The following is a 19318-nucleotide window of genomic DNA, read 5'->3' as shown; positions in this document are numbered from 1 at the left end:
ACATATTTAGATCCTAGCGCTTTCCTGGCTGTCGCATTGATTAACTAGGTTACTTAACCTCTCTATACACATGCCTCAGTTCCCTTCCCTGTGCCAAAGAAGATCACAGCTCTGTCATGTGGAGGGACATAAGGGACACATGAGACATTGACTCTGGGAGCTCGTTGAGGGCAGGCACTCTGCCTTCTTTATGGTTAAGACCTAACAATGAGTATTTTTATACTTTTCACCTTCTCATATGGGCTTTAAAAATTCCTAGGGAACTGGCATCCACCCTATGTCCAAAACCCAACAGAATCAGAAAATGTTAATTTCAAAAGGACCCATAATCTGCAAATGTCAAGCAACCAATAATTAAACCTCAAGCATACATGTAAGGATCCGAAACAATCCACAAAGAGAAGTTTCATCTTTTTTTTTTTTTAAGATTTTATTTATTTATTTGACAGACAGAGATCACAAGTAGGCAGAGAAGCAGGCACAAAGAGAGGAGGAAGCTGAGCGGAGAGCCTGATGAGGGGCTCGATCCCAGGACCCTGGGATCATGACCTGAGCCAAAGGCAGAGGCTTTAACCCACTGAGCCACCCAGGTGCCCCAAGAGGAGTTTCATCTTGAAACTGGTTGAGAACATGCCAAGCTGCCTTAAAATGAAATTAATTTTCTGGCAAGTTTATTTTCTTACAAATCCAAGGACATCTTAGAGCAATAACAGGGAGCAAGGTAGAGAGCGATTGTAGACATTTTTGGCTCAGTAGGAGAATGAATAAAATAACTTAAATCTTTTCATCCTGTTATTTGTACTTTCTACAGTTCACAAAGCATTTTCACATAAATTTTATCATCTAATCTTTGCAACAACTCTGGGGAATGGTTACCAGATAATTTACCTCCAGCCCAAGACTTTCTTGGTCAGGGAAATGAGCAGTACTAATAATTATGCCTGAAAAACTAGAATAAACCAAGAATGTCCAGGTAAACTGGGAAGTGTGATCATCCTGATTACAAACCCACCTTCAGTAGGAAGTTTCTGGAGCAAAAGGATTATGTCATCTTTGTCTTTGTCTCCTAACACCCAGAAAAATGCTTGACATATGGTAGGCATTTTATATATGTATATGCATACATATCTGCAAATATATGTGAATATCTATGAATATATGTGAATACAAATGAATATATGTGAATATGTATATGAAAATATATATGGTAATATATAATCATCATTGCAATCATTTTAGAAAATGTCCCTGAAGTCCAGAACACATATTTCTAGATTATAAGGCCCCACTGAGTGCCCAGCACAGGATGAAAATAAACTCTTCTCAAGTTGTATTGTAATATTGCAAAACAAATGGGAAAACAAATATATATAACATATATTTTTAAATGTATTATAAATATTATATTTATAAATTATATTTAATATTCATATAGTTTATAAATTCTATTACAGAGTATAATATGGTATTATAAATATATATAATTATATATATACATATTTAAAACATACACATACATATATCTACATATATATACACACATATGTAAAATTCTCCTATGAGCTTCCAAAGAGAAAAACAGGTCTCATGCAAAGGAGTCAGATGCTGTCTACTTCTAAACAACTACGTAGAAATCGATTGTGCAATGCCTTAAAAATTCTGAAGAACATTTACTTGCAATCTAGAATTTTATGCATAATCTACCAGCCACTGGCAAAGGTAGAATAGACATGGTCAGACATGAGTTATCAGAACTTTTACTACCCATGGAACTATTTCTTCAGGAATGGCTGGAGGACATGCACCCCTAGAAGGAAAGAGGAAACCAAACCAAACACCAATAGAAAGAGGAGACATGGAACATGGGCAGGGGGCACTCTAACACAGGAGGGCAGTGTTGGCAATGCCTGGAGGACAAGGCAGGGGAACCCTTCTGCACCACCAGCATAGTAGGCAGAAGCAGGAGATGCCAGATCTTCTTCCTAAGACTCAAGTCTGAAATCGGCATGGTGTCATTTCTGCTGCATTCCATGGGCACGGGGGGGTCACAAGAGCAGCCCAGATCCAGTGTGAATGCCGGGAGAGTATCTATCGGTCCTTAGAAGCTACTGTCGAAGACTAGCTACCATGGAGGCCCAAAATAATCAGCTCCAAGAAGTGAAGCACTTGAGTCTGGGTAAAGAGGCCTGGGGTGAGGAGATTTGTGACTTTATAACAAATCTTGTAGGAATAGGTGACTTGAAAATCTGTGCATGTATAACCTTAGTAAAAATGAAGTACAAAATGGATTACCTGGTTCTCAATGAAAGAGCATGAGCGAAAGACAAAGGAAGAGAGAACAGAAGATAAGAAATCATCAATGCAGTAATTCCAGAAAATGTGCCAGAACTCCAGAGTGTAAATTTCTATATAATCCTGCTAAAAATCACAATATGAAAATTGCAAATATTTTACATACTCATCCATGTAAATGAATTCATTTTTGTCATATCACAAGCAAGTAGGATAACCCCGTAGAATTTTTGTTTCTTTTATTCCCTCTGTCTTAAGTTGATAACATTTCTCAGTTGCATATTGTGCATAATACAGGAACACTATTTTTATAAAGTTTTTTTTTAACATGTTAATGGGAGACTTTGTGAAGTATTGGCTTCTTTTATTGCAGAAAGGGCACAATAAAGAGGACTCATCCATTTAGCTAGGTTGGCAAAAAGGAGGAAATAGGATAGTGCTCCACAATGTTATTAATCATAAGGCATATAATTTCATTTGTCCTTTTTGCTTGCATATGTTATTAGGACACAAAGAAATAGTAGCAATATTTCCTGCAGAAACTCTCGGCAAATATCATCATCTAGACAACTGGACTTTGTAAGGTTTTTATAGAATGTTGGTCCATAAAAGCCTTCCAACCAGGGGAGCCTGGGTGGCTCGTTGGGTAAAGCCTCTGCCTTCGGCTCAGGTCATGATCCCAGGGTCCTGGGATAGAAACCCGCATTGGGCTCTCTGCTCAGCAGGGAGCCTCCTTCCCCCCGCCGCCCGCCAACCCGCCTCTGCCTGCCTGCCTCTCTGCCCACTTGTGATCTCTGCATGTCAAATAAATAAAAATCTTAAAATAAATAAATAAATAAAGTCTTCCAACCAAACTCTAAAATGACAGGAACAGCTTTTCAAAGTGAATGAGACCATGTGCCAAAAACACAGACCCAATAAATTGGAGAAAAACAAAACAAAGTTTAATCACCACCTCCTCCCACCGCTAGACCCAGTGTCTAGGAACCCAGGGGAGGAAGAGTTCAGCTCTTACTCCAGGCAGGGAACAAGGCTGAGAGAAGTCAGTCCCCACAGAGGCTGAGGTCACCTCTGACAGGCCAGAGAAGGTGCAGGATCCTTCCGAAGGTTGCAGCAAGTGTCTTGCACTTGAACAATGTTCTGTTACACCAGGCAGCCTGGGGAGGGGCCAGAGGCACTTTCCTAATTGAAGGTGGTTCTAGATTATATGGAAGACACCCAGCTTCTCAGTTTATTAGCCTACAAAACAATCACATTCTTAAAATTCGAAGAGACCATTTGTATCTAAACTCAGCCTCTTGCTGAGTTGTAACAAGTGGACCTTCTCTTGTGCTATCAGCACCTAGAAGCTTCAGCTCACTTAGGGGAGTGCCGGAAGAGAAAACCTCAGTAGAAGGTAGCATTTGATTGACTCCCCAAGCTCTATCAGAGGAACGTTCCCGGAGCCTGACCCCAATTCTGACATGAGCATAAACCCTGGGTAATTTAGGGAGTGTCAGCACTTAATTCTGAGAATTCCTGTTTTACTACATAGTATCTATTCCTTTTGAGAAAATTCAATGACACCTAATCACTCACATCGACACAGCAGAGACTGTAGTGAGGAGTATCTGCCCGCCGATGGCATTATAACTGCGTTAATTTATTAAATTACTATTAATCTGGCAAATTTATCGTTGGGAATAGTAAGATACTGAAAATATTTGCACAGTGCTTTAATTTAACAAAACAGTTTTTCCATCTACTTTTCTACTTAACCTTCAAAGCCATCCCTTAAGGAAGATATTATTAACTTCATTTTATATAAGAAGCAGTTAGGTCTTAGGATAAGTAAGCTTCCCAAGGCCTCACAGGTAATAAACAAGTTCGGTGCCCTTTCTTTTCCCCTCAGAAAAAGTCCATAAGGCCCCTACTTAATGCTTACCCCACCCCACCCAGCGAAGGGTAACCTGACAGATCAGAACTAGACCAGGAAGCTGCTGCCATCAGACTAGTCACTCATTCGTAAGGGGCCACTAGGAGTCAGTCTTGATATTAGAAGTTAATGACCCAGTCACCAGAACACCTCCTGTGCACAAGTGGTGGTTATCTTAAGTGGTACAAGTCTTATCTTAAGTGGTACAAGTCTTCAAAGTCTTAAAATATGGGAGAAATACATGTCATAATAAAAAGTAAATAAAATGCTAAAAAGGGGCAAACCAAGGGAACTCCACTCCTGGTTTCAGGGGACATTTTACTAGAGAGGCAACATGTGAAGTGCCTCTCTGCGGTTCAGAGGGCCAACCCGTGATGGCGAACAAACAGCCTAAAGAAAGACAAACAGTATGCCAATTATTTTTTCAGAGGAATTTAAAATTAAGAAGATATCAAAAAATTAAATTAAGAAGATACTTTAAAAAATCTTATTAAATCCTTAAATTCCACATATGAATGACTTATTTCACTTAGCGTGATACGCTCTAGCTCCATCCACGTCATTGCCAATGGCAAGATTTCGTTCTTTTTTATGGCCGAGTAATATTCCATCACTATACAACACATCTTCTCTATCCATTCATCTGTCAGTGGACACGTGAATGCCTTCCATAATGTGACTGTCGTACATAATGCTACAATAAACATCAGGGTTGCCTGTGTCCTTTCCAGTTAGTGTTTTTGTGTTCTTTGGGTAAAAACCCAATAGTGTGTTACTGGCTCATAGGGTAGCTCTATTTTTAATTTTTTGAGGAACCTCCATACAGTTTTCCACAGTGGCTGCACCAGCTTGCATTCCCACTTTCAACTTCATGAAGTTTTAAAAACTTAATAAACATCTTATCAGTCTTAAAAATCAGAGCCTTCAAATAAACAGGACCTAAGAATATCCAGACAGGGGTCCTGTTGCCCAAACAGGTGCACATCATTGTATCCAGTCACTAAGTTCCTTAAAGGGTATTCACAAACTATCTTTTAAACAGCAGCCTCTTTTAGATGCACTAATAAATGTTTTTAAATAGTTAAACCAGATAAATAAATAAATCTCCAAGCCCAGATGTGTTGGCTGACAAAAAAGAAAGATTAAAAAAAATTAAGGGGATAAGTGAATTTTAGATATCGGTTTACCAAGTTTGGCCCTAATGACAGAGCATTAGAGAATATCCTGGCTTCCTGCATTCAATGCACACAAATGTGGGTGGTTTTATGATAGAGAACACACAAAAGCCTGTTTGCCTACTTCCCTTTGTTTGTAGCATGACTTCAGTAAAATTCTCTAAGTTCCTATGAATTGAAAAAAAAAAAATTCAGCTCTAAAATCCGACTGCCTGCATTTGAAGCTTGCCTCTGGCTCTTCTGGCTACTTGACCTTGGACAAGTTTCTGTACCTCAATTTCCTTGTCTGCAAAATGGGGGTAATGGCACCTCCTAGTTTGTTGTGAGAATTTAATACATGGAGATTTAGAAGCAGTGCCTGGCACAAGCTAAGCATGAAAGAAATATTAATTTTATTGTCTTGATTCCTAAAGATAAACCGAGAAAGAAAACCCTATCTTTCTGTACCAGGCTCCTTCCCCTCCGCTGCCTGTTTTGTCTCTTACAAACCAAGTGTGAATTTCTTCCAGCTAAAGTTAATCTAATTTTTCCTGATTCCTTTTAACTTTCTCCTGGGAATCTACCTGAAGTTATTTTTACCAAGAGGAGATGGTTCTCATTCAGGGCAAGAAAATAGAGCAAAGAATAAATTATACACAGATCTCATCTACTTTTTAATGTGCATGTTTCAAGCCTTTAATTTGGTTTTTTCTCGATGTAGCTGCCCCATCCCTAAGAGAGGCTCACCAGGATGGGGGGGCAGCTCTGCCCTGGGGACCGCTGAAACCGTCTCCTAGCAACCCAGTCACGTGACAGGGCCCTTCAGCTAGTTCCCTTGCACCTTTGTGGTTTTCATACACGTAGGGAAGGTGATGTCCTTATTTTTTTTTCTTTTTTAAGATTTTATTTATTTATTTGACACAGAGAGATCACAAGTAGGCAGAGAGGCAGGCAGAGAGAGAGGAGGAAGCAGGTTCCCTGCTGAGCAGAGAGGCCGATTTGGGGCTCGATCCCAGGACCCTGAGATCATGACCTGAGCCCAAAGGCAGAGGCTTAACCCACTGAGCCACCCAGGCCCCCCATGTGATATCTCTAAATGAATGGATGGTTAGGTTTTCATTGACTGAGACCCTGTCGCATTTTGGCACAACATCTACAAACAAGTGAATTGATGGAAACAAACAGAATCCCCAGGATGCGCATTTAACCCAGACAGGATTCCTCAGATAAAACACGGAAAGGTCCAAAGACCCCCCACAAGAAAAAATGTTTCTCAACTAACAGAGAGATGGGTGGTATCATCCTACAGATCAGAGGACCCTGGCACCCCCCAGGGCGTTGCAAGTTCTGCCAGTCCTGCCCCCTCCACGACTCCCGTCCATCAAGCAGGATCATCCTTGAACAATCAAGCTCGGATGACACTTTTATTTAGCAACTCTCCTGAAGGGAGTCTGCAACTCCATGTACGAGCCACCGAAATATTGAGTGACCCTCAGGGTATTAAAAAAAAATGTCTTCCAACACCGAATCTCAAGTCCCTAAATAAACAAACATTCCCTGTCATATGTGCCTTTGGTGCCTTTGGTGACATCGCTGGGATGTCTTACTTCACGGGGGCCCTGGCTCGGCTTGGATACCCCCTCCTTCTTAAGGCCTCAGCCTGTGGCACGTTCTCCACGTCCCTCCTTTCTCTTCAGCTCCTCAGTCCCACTCCCTCTCGGCACGGGGTGTCCCCTCTTCCTTCACTTTCCATGTTGAGCTGCATCGAAGCTCTCTTTCCACCTCAAGGAATATTATTTTCTCCGCTCAGCCTCCCGTCTCCTCTTCGCTGGCTGACTGCTCTCCGGCTGAGGCTGCGGGATCCGACCCAAGGGACTTGTACTTCCCTCCCCCGCCCACTGCTGTTTCCTCTCTGCTCTCAGTACAGTCAAGCTCCCCGTCACCTACAGAGACCTTGTCCCCTCTCCACCAAGTCCCTCCAGGAAGCATCTTACGTTTCCCCTCTTAACCATCCAGCTCTGAAAGTTGATCTGCTTTCCTGCCAACTGTCCTTACCGCCCACCTCCTCTCTCTTCTGGGCTCACTGGCTCAGTCTGCAAACTTCTGCCTTCTGCCTTCTTGCCCATCCAGTCTTCTCACACAGATTTCAGTATGCCTGGAGACCCAAATACTCTTCTGACCCCCACGATTATTATTATTCCTGAACGTTCAGCAACTTTTGACAGTGTTGACTTTATCTCCTATTTTTAAAAGATTTTTATTTATTGGTTTGAGATAGAACGAGAGCGAGTGAGCGAGTGAGAACACAAGTGGTGGGTAGGGGCACAGGGAGCGGGAGAAGCAGGGTCTCCACTGAGCAGGGAGCCGGACGCGGGGCTCGATCCCAGGACCCTGGGATCATAACCCGAGCCAAAGGCAGACGCCCAACCAACTGAGCCACCCAGGCGCCCCCAACTTTATCTCCTGCTCTCTGTGACTCTTTTCTAGCCTGAGAGAAGGCTTCAGGTTACAGCCTGGTTCTACACGTTACTCCATGTCTCTGAGACACTGTTTTCTGAGTAGAGATAAAGACATTCACTGTACAGGGTTTTGTATTAAATGAGATAATAAATGTAAAATGCTTAGTATGTGACTGACTTTTGATAAAGCATGGTAATCGTATTTATATTTACCTTTCCTCAGAGCACTGAGTGCTCTACATTTCTCATGGCTCCTTGTCTCCTTTGTCAGACATTCTTACTTCTCCCCTCTGCCTTCTGTCAAAATTATAAAATACCATGTCTTTACTGTCATGTCTGCGTGGACGACCTCCAGTTACATGTCCAGCTCCAGCTTCCCTCCATGCCCCCTCTTCTAGTTGCCTACTGACAACTCCCCTTGGTGTCACTCTCCACCCGAAATTCAATCAAATTAATTGTCTTTAAATATACATATATTAGGGGCACCTGGGTGGCTCAGTCATTAAGCATCTGCCTTCAGCTCAGGTCATGATCCCAGGGTCCTGGGATTGAGCCCTGCATCGGGCTCCCTGCTCAGCGGGAAGCCTACATCTCCCTCTGCCCTTCCCCCTACTTGTGTTCCCTCTCTCGCTCTCTATCCGTCAAATAAAGAAATAAAATCTTTTTTAAAAATAAATAGGTAAATAAACATATATTAAAAAACAAAAACAAAAACAAATCATCTTTCCCCACAAAGTTGATTTCTACCTGATTTTCCTAGTTGTGTTCATACAGCCCCTATCTGCGGAATTCTCCAGGCTCAAAGCCTCCATCACATTTTTCCTCCCTTTGTTCAAGCAAATTCTTACTAATTTGGGGCATTTTTGCCACCACAATATCTCATACATCTATCCCTTCTTTTCCCTCCTGGTTCAGCACCATTAGACCCTTCAGGACATTTGACCTGGTTAACTGCAGTGACTTCTTACCAGATCTTCCTGCTTCTTACTGACATACCCCTCTGCATTCTCAGTACTTCAATTAGAGGAACACTACTAATGAAAAGATCTGATCAAAAACACTCTTCTACCTACAGAATCCTTCAGGATGTCCAGGGCAAGCGTGGCAACACAAATTCATCACAAATAGAGAACATTTCTTCTCTAGAAAGCTTCAAAAAGCAATAATGGAAAGGGAAGAGAAAAAGCAGGCAAACTCTATTTTTGGTCAACACTGGGAAATATTCCAAAATATCTGTAAATGCAAGAGCTCTGTGGGAGGAAAGAGTAAAAGCTGAGGAGAGAGGAGCTAGCAGCGGCAATCCTCAGAAAGCCCCAGATGAAATTCCTAGATGCCAGGATGGCCTAAGGTGCAATGTTCTCTCCTTTGCCTGGAACAGCATGTGCGAGAACAAGAGTGAGTTCTGTGGTGACCTCTGACCTCAAATTTATACCTAGAAATAGAGGCAGTAAGCTGCATATAGAATTATGCAGAGAAGTCCTACTTGCAGCAAGGAGGTTATCTTTGTGGGAGCTGAGAAGAAAGCCTTCCAGTCATGAATAATAACTAGACTGGAATGCTACCCTGGGCCCATTATAACCCAGCTCACTAGATGATAAATAATAAAAAAGCAATTAGCATATAGATGCATTCTTTAAAAAATAACAAAAGGGCAAAATGTGTGCGTAGAAGAATACTCTATAAAAATGTTTCCAGAGAACAGATGAACATTATGAATAAATATTTTACCGTGAACTTTAAAAAAAATTAAATCTCAGTGAAGCACTTTATCCATGAAGTAATACTTCCAACTTGGAATGCCAAAATCCAGGTAAGAGTAGGTGAGGCAGCAGGAGGGGATGAAATGTGCATAGTGCTTAGGAATGAAGTTGAGGGGAAAATGAAGTCGGCACAAAATTGCAGACCTGAGACCGGGTGCAAGGTCAGATATGCATGGTGAAAAACCTAGTGTGGGACACAGAGGATAGAAATGAGGAAAGTGGACAGAAATGAAATGAAAAGGAAATAAAGAGTTCATTAGGATTAAGGAGAAATTACAGAAGATTGAAAATGGAGATCCAACATAAGCAGAACTGGTGTCTCCAAAGAAGAAGACAAAGTAACAGATCAGAACACACAATTTAAGAATTTTTTCATCAAACACGTTTTGAAACTTCGATCTACGTATTGAAAGGGCCACCTGTGCCAGGTTAAACTGATTCAGAATCCTCAACACCTAGAAAATTCCTAATGAAGTTACTGAACTTCCAAGAAAAATAAAGACTCCTTTGGGTCCCCATGCAAAATGATCAAGTCTTTCATGAGATTAAAAAATCAGGTTGGCTACAAACCTCCTTACAGTAACAGTCAATGCCAGGAGATAATAGAGCAACAGATTTTAAATTGAGCCAATGTCATTCAACTCTGAAGACTACTTAAAAAAAAAAAAGCAGTTTAGACCATTCTAGAATTCAGACAATATTGTTCCCATGAGTTCCTCTCAGAAAACCTACTAGAGAAGATGCAGCCTACTGACCAAGAGACACTTGGGTACATTCTGGCAAAATTACCAATTGTTAGCATTGATGCTAGAATCTAACAGAACTAAGATAAAAACAAAAACGGACTTTGAGTAACAAGAAGGAATTTAAGTATTTCCTGCCTTCCAAGGTAGAAATAACACAACAACAAAAAGAAATTAAGAGGAGGAAGGATGGAGGTAGAGGTGCGGTAGGCTCTTTGACTCTTTATAACATCTACACATTCTGCCTCCTAAAACAGGAATATAATTTAAGATGGACAATTCAAATATTAGTAATGGAAATGTAAGCATATTTACCAGAGCCCAGTAAAACACTAAAAATATAATAGTATATTCTAAAATCGAAAGGTAGAGGAGAGAAAAGGGAGAAAGAGCACAGGCAGAAGATCAATCATTGCTCACAGAAGTAATGAGTGCTACCTAAAGAGATAGGATTAGGAGTCCCACCCCAGACCAACTGAATCAGAGTCGCCATTTAAGCAAGATTCCCAGATGAGTCATACGCATATTAAAGTTTGAGAATTCTGCTCTGCGCTACAGCCAACTGTAAAATACTCCTGCTTTCTCAACTCCATTTTACCTTCTTATCTTGATGTTTTACCTTCAATAGTATTGTTAATGGCTAATAGTAAACTAACTGGCCAATAGTTTCTTCTATTATAACAAATTCCCTCAAACTTAGTACCTTAAAACAAAAAAATTCATTCTCTTATAACTTTGGAGGCTAGAAGTCTAAAATTAAGGTATCAGCAGGGTTATGTTCCTTCTGAAAGCTTCAGGGGAGAATCACTTCTTTGCCTTTTTCAGCTGTCGAATGCTGTTCGCAATCCTTGACTTGTGGCTCTTTGCTTGTCTTGTTCCAACCGATGCCTTCATCTTCACATGTCCTAGGACTGCTTTGAATCCCTTGTCTCCCTCTCATAAGGACCCCTGTAATTACATCGCATTGAGCCCACCAGATAAGCCAGTATAACCTCCTCGTCTCAAAATTCTTAATTTAATTGCATTTACAAAGTCCCTCCGCCATATGAAGGAACATCTTCCCTGGTTCCCGGGATCGGGACAAGCACAACTTTGAGGGGCAGGGGCATCATTCAGCTTACCACACAGTCCAAATGTGTTCAAATCTCCACCATCCTTTCCTGCTAGAATCAAAGTTTTATTTCCTCCTCAAAGTGACACAGCTGAAAAGGAAGCCTTCTGGGCTTACATGTGTAGCTTCTATAGCACTTAACCACTTTGTTCTTTGATAGAGTGATTTGTAGACTTGTCCTAGCTCTCCCTTTACCCCATCCCACCTCCATTCTTTTTTTCTTTTTTAAAGATTTTATTTTTTTTCTTTGACAGAGAGAGAGAGCACAAGCAGAGGGAACAGCAGGCAGAGGGAGAGGCAGGCTCCCTACTGGGCAACGAACCCAATGTGGGGCTTGATCCCAAGACCCTGGGATCATGACCTGAGGCTAAAGCAAACACTCAACTGACTGAGCCACCCAGGCGTCTCACCACCTCCATTCTTATTAGACTGCATTTTTCTGGAGGGAAGAGATTGCAGATATGCTTCTGTTCTCACACTCTCCTAAAGGTGCACGCACTAACATGGCCAGACTTCTTAATTGCTAAATCCAGTGCACACTTGGAGGTTCATTCATTCGTTCCACAAATGGTTATTGAGCACCCATGATGTGCCAGGCACTGTTCTGAACTCTCAGAACACAACAGTGAGTAAAGTGGACAATGCCCTGGCCCCTTGAGGTTTACACTTCAGAGAAGGAAGTAAGTAATAAACTAATAGATTCATAACCTGGTCCCTTGTAGTAAAAAGAGTTGTAAAGAAGGAAGCCAATCAGGGCACCTGAATGGCTCAGGTTGTTGAGCATCCAACTCTTGATTTTGGCTCAGGTCATGATCTTGGGGTCCTGGGATCTAGCCCCAGCACCCAGGGCTCTGTGCTAGATGTGGAACCTGCTTGAGATTCTCTCTCTCCCTCTCCATCTGCCCCTTCCCCCCACCTCACTCTAGCTCTCTCTGTCTCTTTCTAAAATAAATAATCTTAAAAAAAAAAAAAAAGGAAAGCCTACCTTTTTTACTTGCCCTCTTTGCAGCTTTTGACCTAATGACCACCCCCTCTTTCTTAAAAGTCTCTCTTCCCAAAGGTTAGGGCACCCTGATCTCCAGGTTTTCTTCCCATCTCCCTGTTTTCTGTATGTGTTTGTGTGTGACTGCTTTCTAAAGATTTGCCTTACTTTCACAGCTTTTAAATATCCATTTATCCAGTGATCCATTCTCTGCTCTCTTCCTCTCACCTTCATGCTAATGTTTTCCAAATCTCTGTCTCCACACTCACCCTCCTCTGTCCCGCATCTCCATATCCAATGGCCTCTGGTCATTCCTACCTGGATGGATATACCTCAGGCATTTTTAGGTTCACTATGTTCAAGGACGCCATTTTGCTGTTCCCCCAAAAGCCTGTTTTTATCTTGCATTGCCAATCTCAGTTGGTCATTATGTACCTGGGCTCCCAAGCTAGGGTTAGGAGACCACTTCTGACTTCTCTTGTGCCCTACTTTAAATCTCTTACCCAAAGCTATCAATTTTGCTTTCTAAATATCCCTCCATCCCAGCTACTCCCGCCAGTCATTATCCCTTTCCTACAATACAGCAAAACGTTCCTTATTGCTCCAGTCCAGTGTCCCTTCCAATGTACCCTCCACACAGCTGCCAAAGGGATTTTTCCAAGACATGCATCTGAATGCGTTATTTCTGAAACCAGGTGTTCTGGCAGTTTGCCTGTGTCTTCAGAATAAGGGGAAACTCCTCCAACATCATGTACAAGTCCTTCCATTTTGGTTTCATCTTTTTTGGCTTCTAATGCTCCCTCAATGTCTTCCTGTGAATTTCCTAAACTCACAGGTATTTAACTCTCCCAAACCTTGCTTGGGCTGTTCCTTTTTGCTACAATGCCTTTCTTTGTCTCATTTGTCTAGTGAAGTAATCCTTCCCTGAAAACCATTCTCTATGCACTTAAAGTTTCCCTGACCTGCAGAAAGAGGAAATATTAAAACTCTTATTTTTTTTTAAATGTCTTATACCGACTTGCATTCATTCCCACATCAGGGGCTTTGTATCTGATGTTCCCTCTTTCTGGAATGTTCCCCCCACTCCCGCCCCCTACCCACTTCTTCACATGGTGGCTTTTCCTCATCATTTAGATCCCAGTTCAAGTGTCACTCTCAGGGAGGTCTCCTATCAATTCATCCTAACAGAACAGCTCCACTCCCATCTGGGTCGTCAACGGAACCACCATGAAGCCAGCACTTTAAAAGACCTTCTCCATGCCCAGCTGGGGTCTGGCATCAGCCAAGGCCACAGTGTCATATAGATGGTGTATCCTTAGCCCAGACCAGGATCCTCATGGATCCCCAGCCCCATTTCAGGGCCTTTATCTAACCCTCTCTTTCCCTCCCAGGGCCAACCAGATGCCCCAAAGGACACCCACACTTGTATCTATGAGATTATCCAAGGGCTTCATGAGAGACCAGGGAGCCAGGATGGTGCTGCCACACTGACTTGGAGTGACTCAAAGTGTCCCCAGACACAGGTCCCACATCTCCTGGGAATGACTCTGCTCCTTCACAGCACTCACACTATCAGAAAGTACACAGTACCTCTGTTTGTTTTTTCCTTTACTTTCTGAGTGCTGCCCCCTCCATGGGTAGAAGTAAGTAGTAAGCCCTGTGCAGAGTGACCTTAGCGGTCTCCCTCCCCATGGGATGGATGGTCAATGTTCAAATAGTTCCTGCCATAGACGGTATTCAGTGTCTGTCAAGCAGATAAATGAATGACTGCCCGAGATGATGCACTTACTTACAGACCTAGCTCTTCCTCTAGAATGGAAGCTCTCCAGACAATGGACTCTGCCTTCCTCGCCTTGGTCCTCAGACTGGCATAGTGCCTGCCCTAAGAGAAGGCATGAAATCTGTATTTGTTTAATGTGGAAATAAGTGAACAACCAGAGGAGTAAGTGAATGAATATATACCATCTAGACTCAAGGTTCTTCCCCTTGTCTCCATGATTCGAATGTCAAGACAAGGTTGAGGACCTCTTGTTCTTAAAAGTTCTTGGGGGAGCTTTTAAAAACTGCAGTGCCCAGGACCAATGAAACCAGAATCTCTGGAATGGCTTCCAAGCATGAGTCTACTTCAAGGTCTCCGGGCTATTCCAGCATGCAGCTACAGTGCGGCATAGGCTGACCAGCACTGGCACGTCTCCAAGGATGTGTAAATTTCAGTGCTAACAGCCTGACTCCTGGGCAGCTGGGATGGTTGGTCACCCAAGTTGAGAACCTTGGATCCAGACTGTCACCCAGGATCTCTTTAGAATGATGTATTTTCAATTTTTGAAAAGTCAAGACTCATTGGCTTTGTGATTTCCCTTGACACTTACGTGATTACATTCAGGTAGCTCACATTGACCCCAAGAGCTGCTTCCTCCTGTGTTCTTGTTCAGACTTGTGCTGCTACCGTTGACGGGGTGACATACAAATTTGTGGCATACAAATGGAAAGGGAATGATTAGACCATTACAGCAGGTCCGCAAGGACCAAGGGAGCAAAGGATTAAGTGCTACCTTTCCAGACGCATCCGCAGTGAGCCTGCCATTTCTTTCCTCCCAAGTGATGACGGTACATTTCGACACGTTTCTACTTATCACTTGTTTCCACCAGTTACTCTGAGTGTTAGTTTGCAGTTTCTGATGTTATCACCTGAGGTGATAAATAATTTTTAATTGAAAAATCCCTGTGGAAACTGAATTAATGCTCATCATCCCAAACATTAATTTACTACAAGTATGTGGTTTATACTGAACCCATTCATGTGTAGACACCAGAATCAAAACACCCTTTACCCTGGGAAGAGCAAGTGGCCCACCAGGCTCTAGGGCCTTTATTATTCAAATGAAGGTCTCTGGATCCTCCTTTTACCAGCACCGCCTGGGAGACCAGAAATGCAGAGACTTGGGTCCCACGGGGACCCACTAAATCTGATGCTCAGGAGGTAGGGCCCATCTTTCTAGGTTATTCCTGTGCTCAAATTTGAGACGTGCTGTCTAGAGAACATTTTGCTCACCCGATTCTTAACTTCACTATCTCAGAATGAAGAGGAGGGAAGAGGTGAGGGGAGGCAGCAGACAGAATCACGCAGCGCACTGGTTCCCAAGCTCAGGGGCATGTTGAAAACTCCTGGAGATGTTTGAAACTATCAGAGCCTGGCTCCCAGCCCAAGCAAGGGGATGTGGTTGTTTTGGGGGTGCATCCTGGGCATAGGGATGTTTTAAAACATCCCCCATTATTCTAATGGGCAGCAGACTTTGAGAACCCCTGTTTCATCACCAGCAACCCTATCTGCAGCTCATTGCTTCGAGCCTCCACTGCTGAAGAATCCAGAAAAATGGGCCATACTAACATTTGCTAGCCCTCCTTCCCTCATCAGAATCACCAGAAGTAAAACAAAGGAGAACTCACTGGGGCCCAATCTCACCTCTGGCATGATAAGTGCTTTTTCTGTTCACCTTCTGTTAGTAGCTATTTGCTTTTTAACCTCTCTGAACCTCAGTATCTTCATCTGTCAAACAGAGACAAGAAGACCCATTTCCCAGGATTATTTGGGACATTACCTACAATAGCATGTGCCAAGTGCCTAATATGTTGTCTAGCACGTAGCAGATGCCCAAAACCTCTGAGGCAAGAGTGCGGTCTCTGAACCCTGCGCCCCTGCTGGTGGGACCACTAGCAGCATGAGGTCAGACACATATTTAGGGAAGGGTCCTGGTCAGGGTACCAAGGCTGTTAACTGCAAAACCCCTGCTCACATGTGAATTCACATATATGATCTTGTTCCAGTCTCCCATCCCAGCCAGTAAGTAGGATCATTCTTATTATCCCCATTTCACAAGGTGATAGAATAGTGGTACAGAGAGGACCAAAGTCACACAGCTGTAAAATGGCAGACTCCGGTGTGCTGACTGTAGCCCAGGGTTCTCCCATCTGCTGTTCTCAGCCTCACACCCAGCCGCTTGGCAGCTGCATTGATCCAGACCGGCCCTGTTCCAGCAAACCTTTCGGGGATGGTGGAGCAATTTTGAATCTGCACTCTCCAATCCAAAGACCACCAGCCACATCTGGCTCCTGAGCATTCGAAAAGTGGCTAGTGTGACTGAAGCTTTAAAAGTTTTAATTTTAATGAACTTAGATGTAAATAGCCCCTGGTGGACTGCACCCATCTAGCCACGGAGTCTGGAGAATAATGGGAAACTGAAGGTTTATTTCAGTGGCTTCTACCCACCAATCAAAGAAAACCTAAGCCACTTATTTGCCTTTCTCTTAAAAGATTTTAACTTTATTTCAGTAGAGTGGCAAAGTCGGCCCACTCGTTGTAGCCCTGTGCAACATACAATCGGAACAATGCTTCATTCACACCAGCGATCAGCCACCAAAAGAGACACAAGTTACAGAGCACTGCTTCCCAAACCTGAATGTGTGCATGAGTCATCTGAGACCTTGTTAAAATATAGATTCTCATTTAAGAGACCTAGGGTGGGACCTGAGGGTCTGCATTTCTAGCAGGTGCCCGGGTGCTGCTGCTTCGGCTCCATGGGCCGCACGCGGACTAGCAAGGGTGTTGAGCAGTGGTCTTCCGTGAGCTGATTTTGTCTCTTTCCTGCCACCCAGAGGCATCTGGCAATGTCTGGAGACATTCTGGATTGTCATGACTGGGGTGCAGGTGTCATGGGCATCTACTGGGTTGGATGCAGAGATGCTGCTCAATTACCTACCACGTGCAGGACAGTCCCCACCGGAAAGAATTATCCTGCCCCCAAAAGCCCATAGTGCCCCATATGACAACCCTGTTGTCCAGCCGAGTCTACTGTTCCGGAAAAGGGCGGTTGATGAGAGAGTCGTGGAGCAGGTCTTCTTGGTAGGATAACTGATCATTGCTTTCTCTCTCCCACTCTTTTCTCTTCCTTGTCTGCACAGGAGCAAATGCCTCGGCCCCCGACCAGCTGAGCTTAGCTCTAGCCTGGAACAGAGTGGACATCGCTCGCAGCCAGATCTTTATTTATGGGCAGCAGTGGCCGGTAGAGTATATGTCACCACCCTGCAAAGCCCACTTGCTTGGGCAACGGTATTTGCTTAGGAGCAGCTCAGAGAAATTGTGGCCTGTTCTCTAGGATGCAAATGTTCCCTCCCTCGCGGCCATCCTCAGGCTCCGCCCCTTTCTCATATTTAGGAAAACACTGCCACCTGGTGGACGACGCGACAAAGCACAACTGCAAACATTCCAGACAGTTTCCATCTCGGTGCGGGGTGGGGGGACTCTGATGGTAACCTTCAGAGGCAAATAATGCCATTTCTTCCATACATCCGAGAAAACATATAAGGCCAAAACGTGTTCGGTAAAATGACAGAAGGCGTGGAACTAGCAGTTGGTTTCTGGTTGTCTCTGAGGTGCCGCTCCGGAGCGGCGGCGCCCCATGTTACAGCGTATGGCTCGGTCACACCTCCGGACGCAGGATTAGCAAGCTCCCGCGTGCAGGTGCCATCTGGTCCTGGTGGCTGAGCACAGGTCCTCCCTATTCCCGAGCACCACTCAGAGGGAACCAAAGCTTTATGTAACTGTTCTTGGTTCGTTTCCCTCAACGGACACTACCAAAAATAAAAACTTGGAAAATTGGCTATTGGGTGGTTGGTGTCTGGATCCCGGGGAGGCAGCCAGCAGTCTGAGATTTGACTTTAATGCTGGAATAACTGAACGGCAATACCCCCATGGATGGGTCTTCTTTAACCCGGTCTTGCCCCCAGAGAGCTGCTGCCTGGCCATGAAGCCCCTGTCTTTATTTAGTGCCACTAGTGGATTGCTAGGGTGGTAAGATTTGTCAAGGAGTCTGGACACCAGGAGGTTTTTGTGAAATTATTGAATAAAACCCTGGTAGACAGACTCAAGGACCTGAATAGTTGCTAAGTCTCTGCACGGAAATGAGTGAGACAGAAGCAAGGTAGTCTAACAATTAAAATAAAGAAAGGCCTACTTTCTGATCTGTTCGCTAGGGTCCCTCTTTTTAAGGTAGCCGGGGGTCTAATTCAGAGCCTCAGGAAGATAAAAATGAGGACAGCAAAGCAGCCACTTTGGTGCTTCACTAGTATTACAGGAAGTTTGGTCAGAGAATACATGGGAAATTCTTGTATATCCTGTGTCTTCTCGGGACCCAGAAGAGAAAAAGAGTCAGAGAGGAAATAGCTTTGGAACTAGAAAAGTTTGAATTCTGTTTGCAAAGACAGATCCCAAAACACAAGAGAGATTATGGCTGTACCAAAAGTGGAGTTGGGAACAGTCTTGTTCGCATGTTCTTGGATGTGCTGAAGGTTTACCAGATGTCAAAGGCATCCATTCTAAACTGTTCAGGTGAACACCAAGGAACTGCATCCCTGGAGCCTGGGGCAGACTAACTCAGTGACTTGATTTGCAGGTGGGGTCTTTGGAGCAAGCCATGTTGGATGCCCTAGTTCTGGACAGAGTGGATTTTGTGAAATTACTCATAGAGAATGGAGTAAGCATGCACCGTTTTCTCACCATCTCCAGACTAGAGGAATTGTACAATACGGTAGGGCCAAGCTAAGGCACTTTTTATTTTCTCTGTGTTTTTTCATTTTGCCTTCTCCTGCCCCCCACATGCCTGTGAGTCTCTTCCCTCCCTTCCAAATGCATGGATCATTTTTCAAAGATGCTCCCTTAGACCTGTAGACAACAACGCCAAGTCACTAAGATTCCGCTTGTTTTAACTGCTCAGTTGTCAGCATCTAAAGCAGAAAGTTATGGGATCACACCAAAAGCTAATGTTCTCAGATTCTTACACAAACCCACAAGGCTCTGAAAATTAGAATCCAGTTTATGCTGTAAGCCCAGAAAGCGTTTGAGGCAA

The 19318-nt window shown here is 43.5% G+C and overlaps 1 protein-coding gene across 6 annotated transcripts in view; it reads left to right on the top strand.

The window, feature by feature from the left end:
- Positions 1 to 19318, top strand: part of LOC111153534 (transient receptor potential cation channel subfamily M member 3) — a 486919-nt gene that overhangs the window by 376855 nt on the left and 90746 nt on the right. For all 6 annotated transcript variants that reach the window (XM_022512597.1, XM_022512596.1, XM_022512594.1 and 3 more), the window contains 2 exons: positions 17376 to 17476; positions 18866 to 19000. In XM_022512597.1, the coding sequence (XP_022368305.1) occupies positions 17376 to 17476; positions 18866 to 19000 (236 nt within the window). The remainder of the gene's footprint in view (positions 1 to 17375; positions 17477 to 18865; positions 19001 to 19318) is intronic.

Source organism: Enhydra lutris, unplaced genomic scaffold (assembly GCF_002288905.1).
Source record: "Enhydra lutris kenyoni isolate GAN:26980312 unplaced genomic scaffold, ASM228890v2 scaffoldscaffold33, whole genome shotgun sequence".
Taxonomy (NCBI): Eukaryota; Metazoa; Chordata; class Mammalia; order Carnivora; family Mustelidae; genus Enhydra; species Enhydra lutris.
Note: the sequence above shows the minus strand (reverse complement) of the source record. Positions and strands in the feature narration are given on the sequence as shown.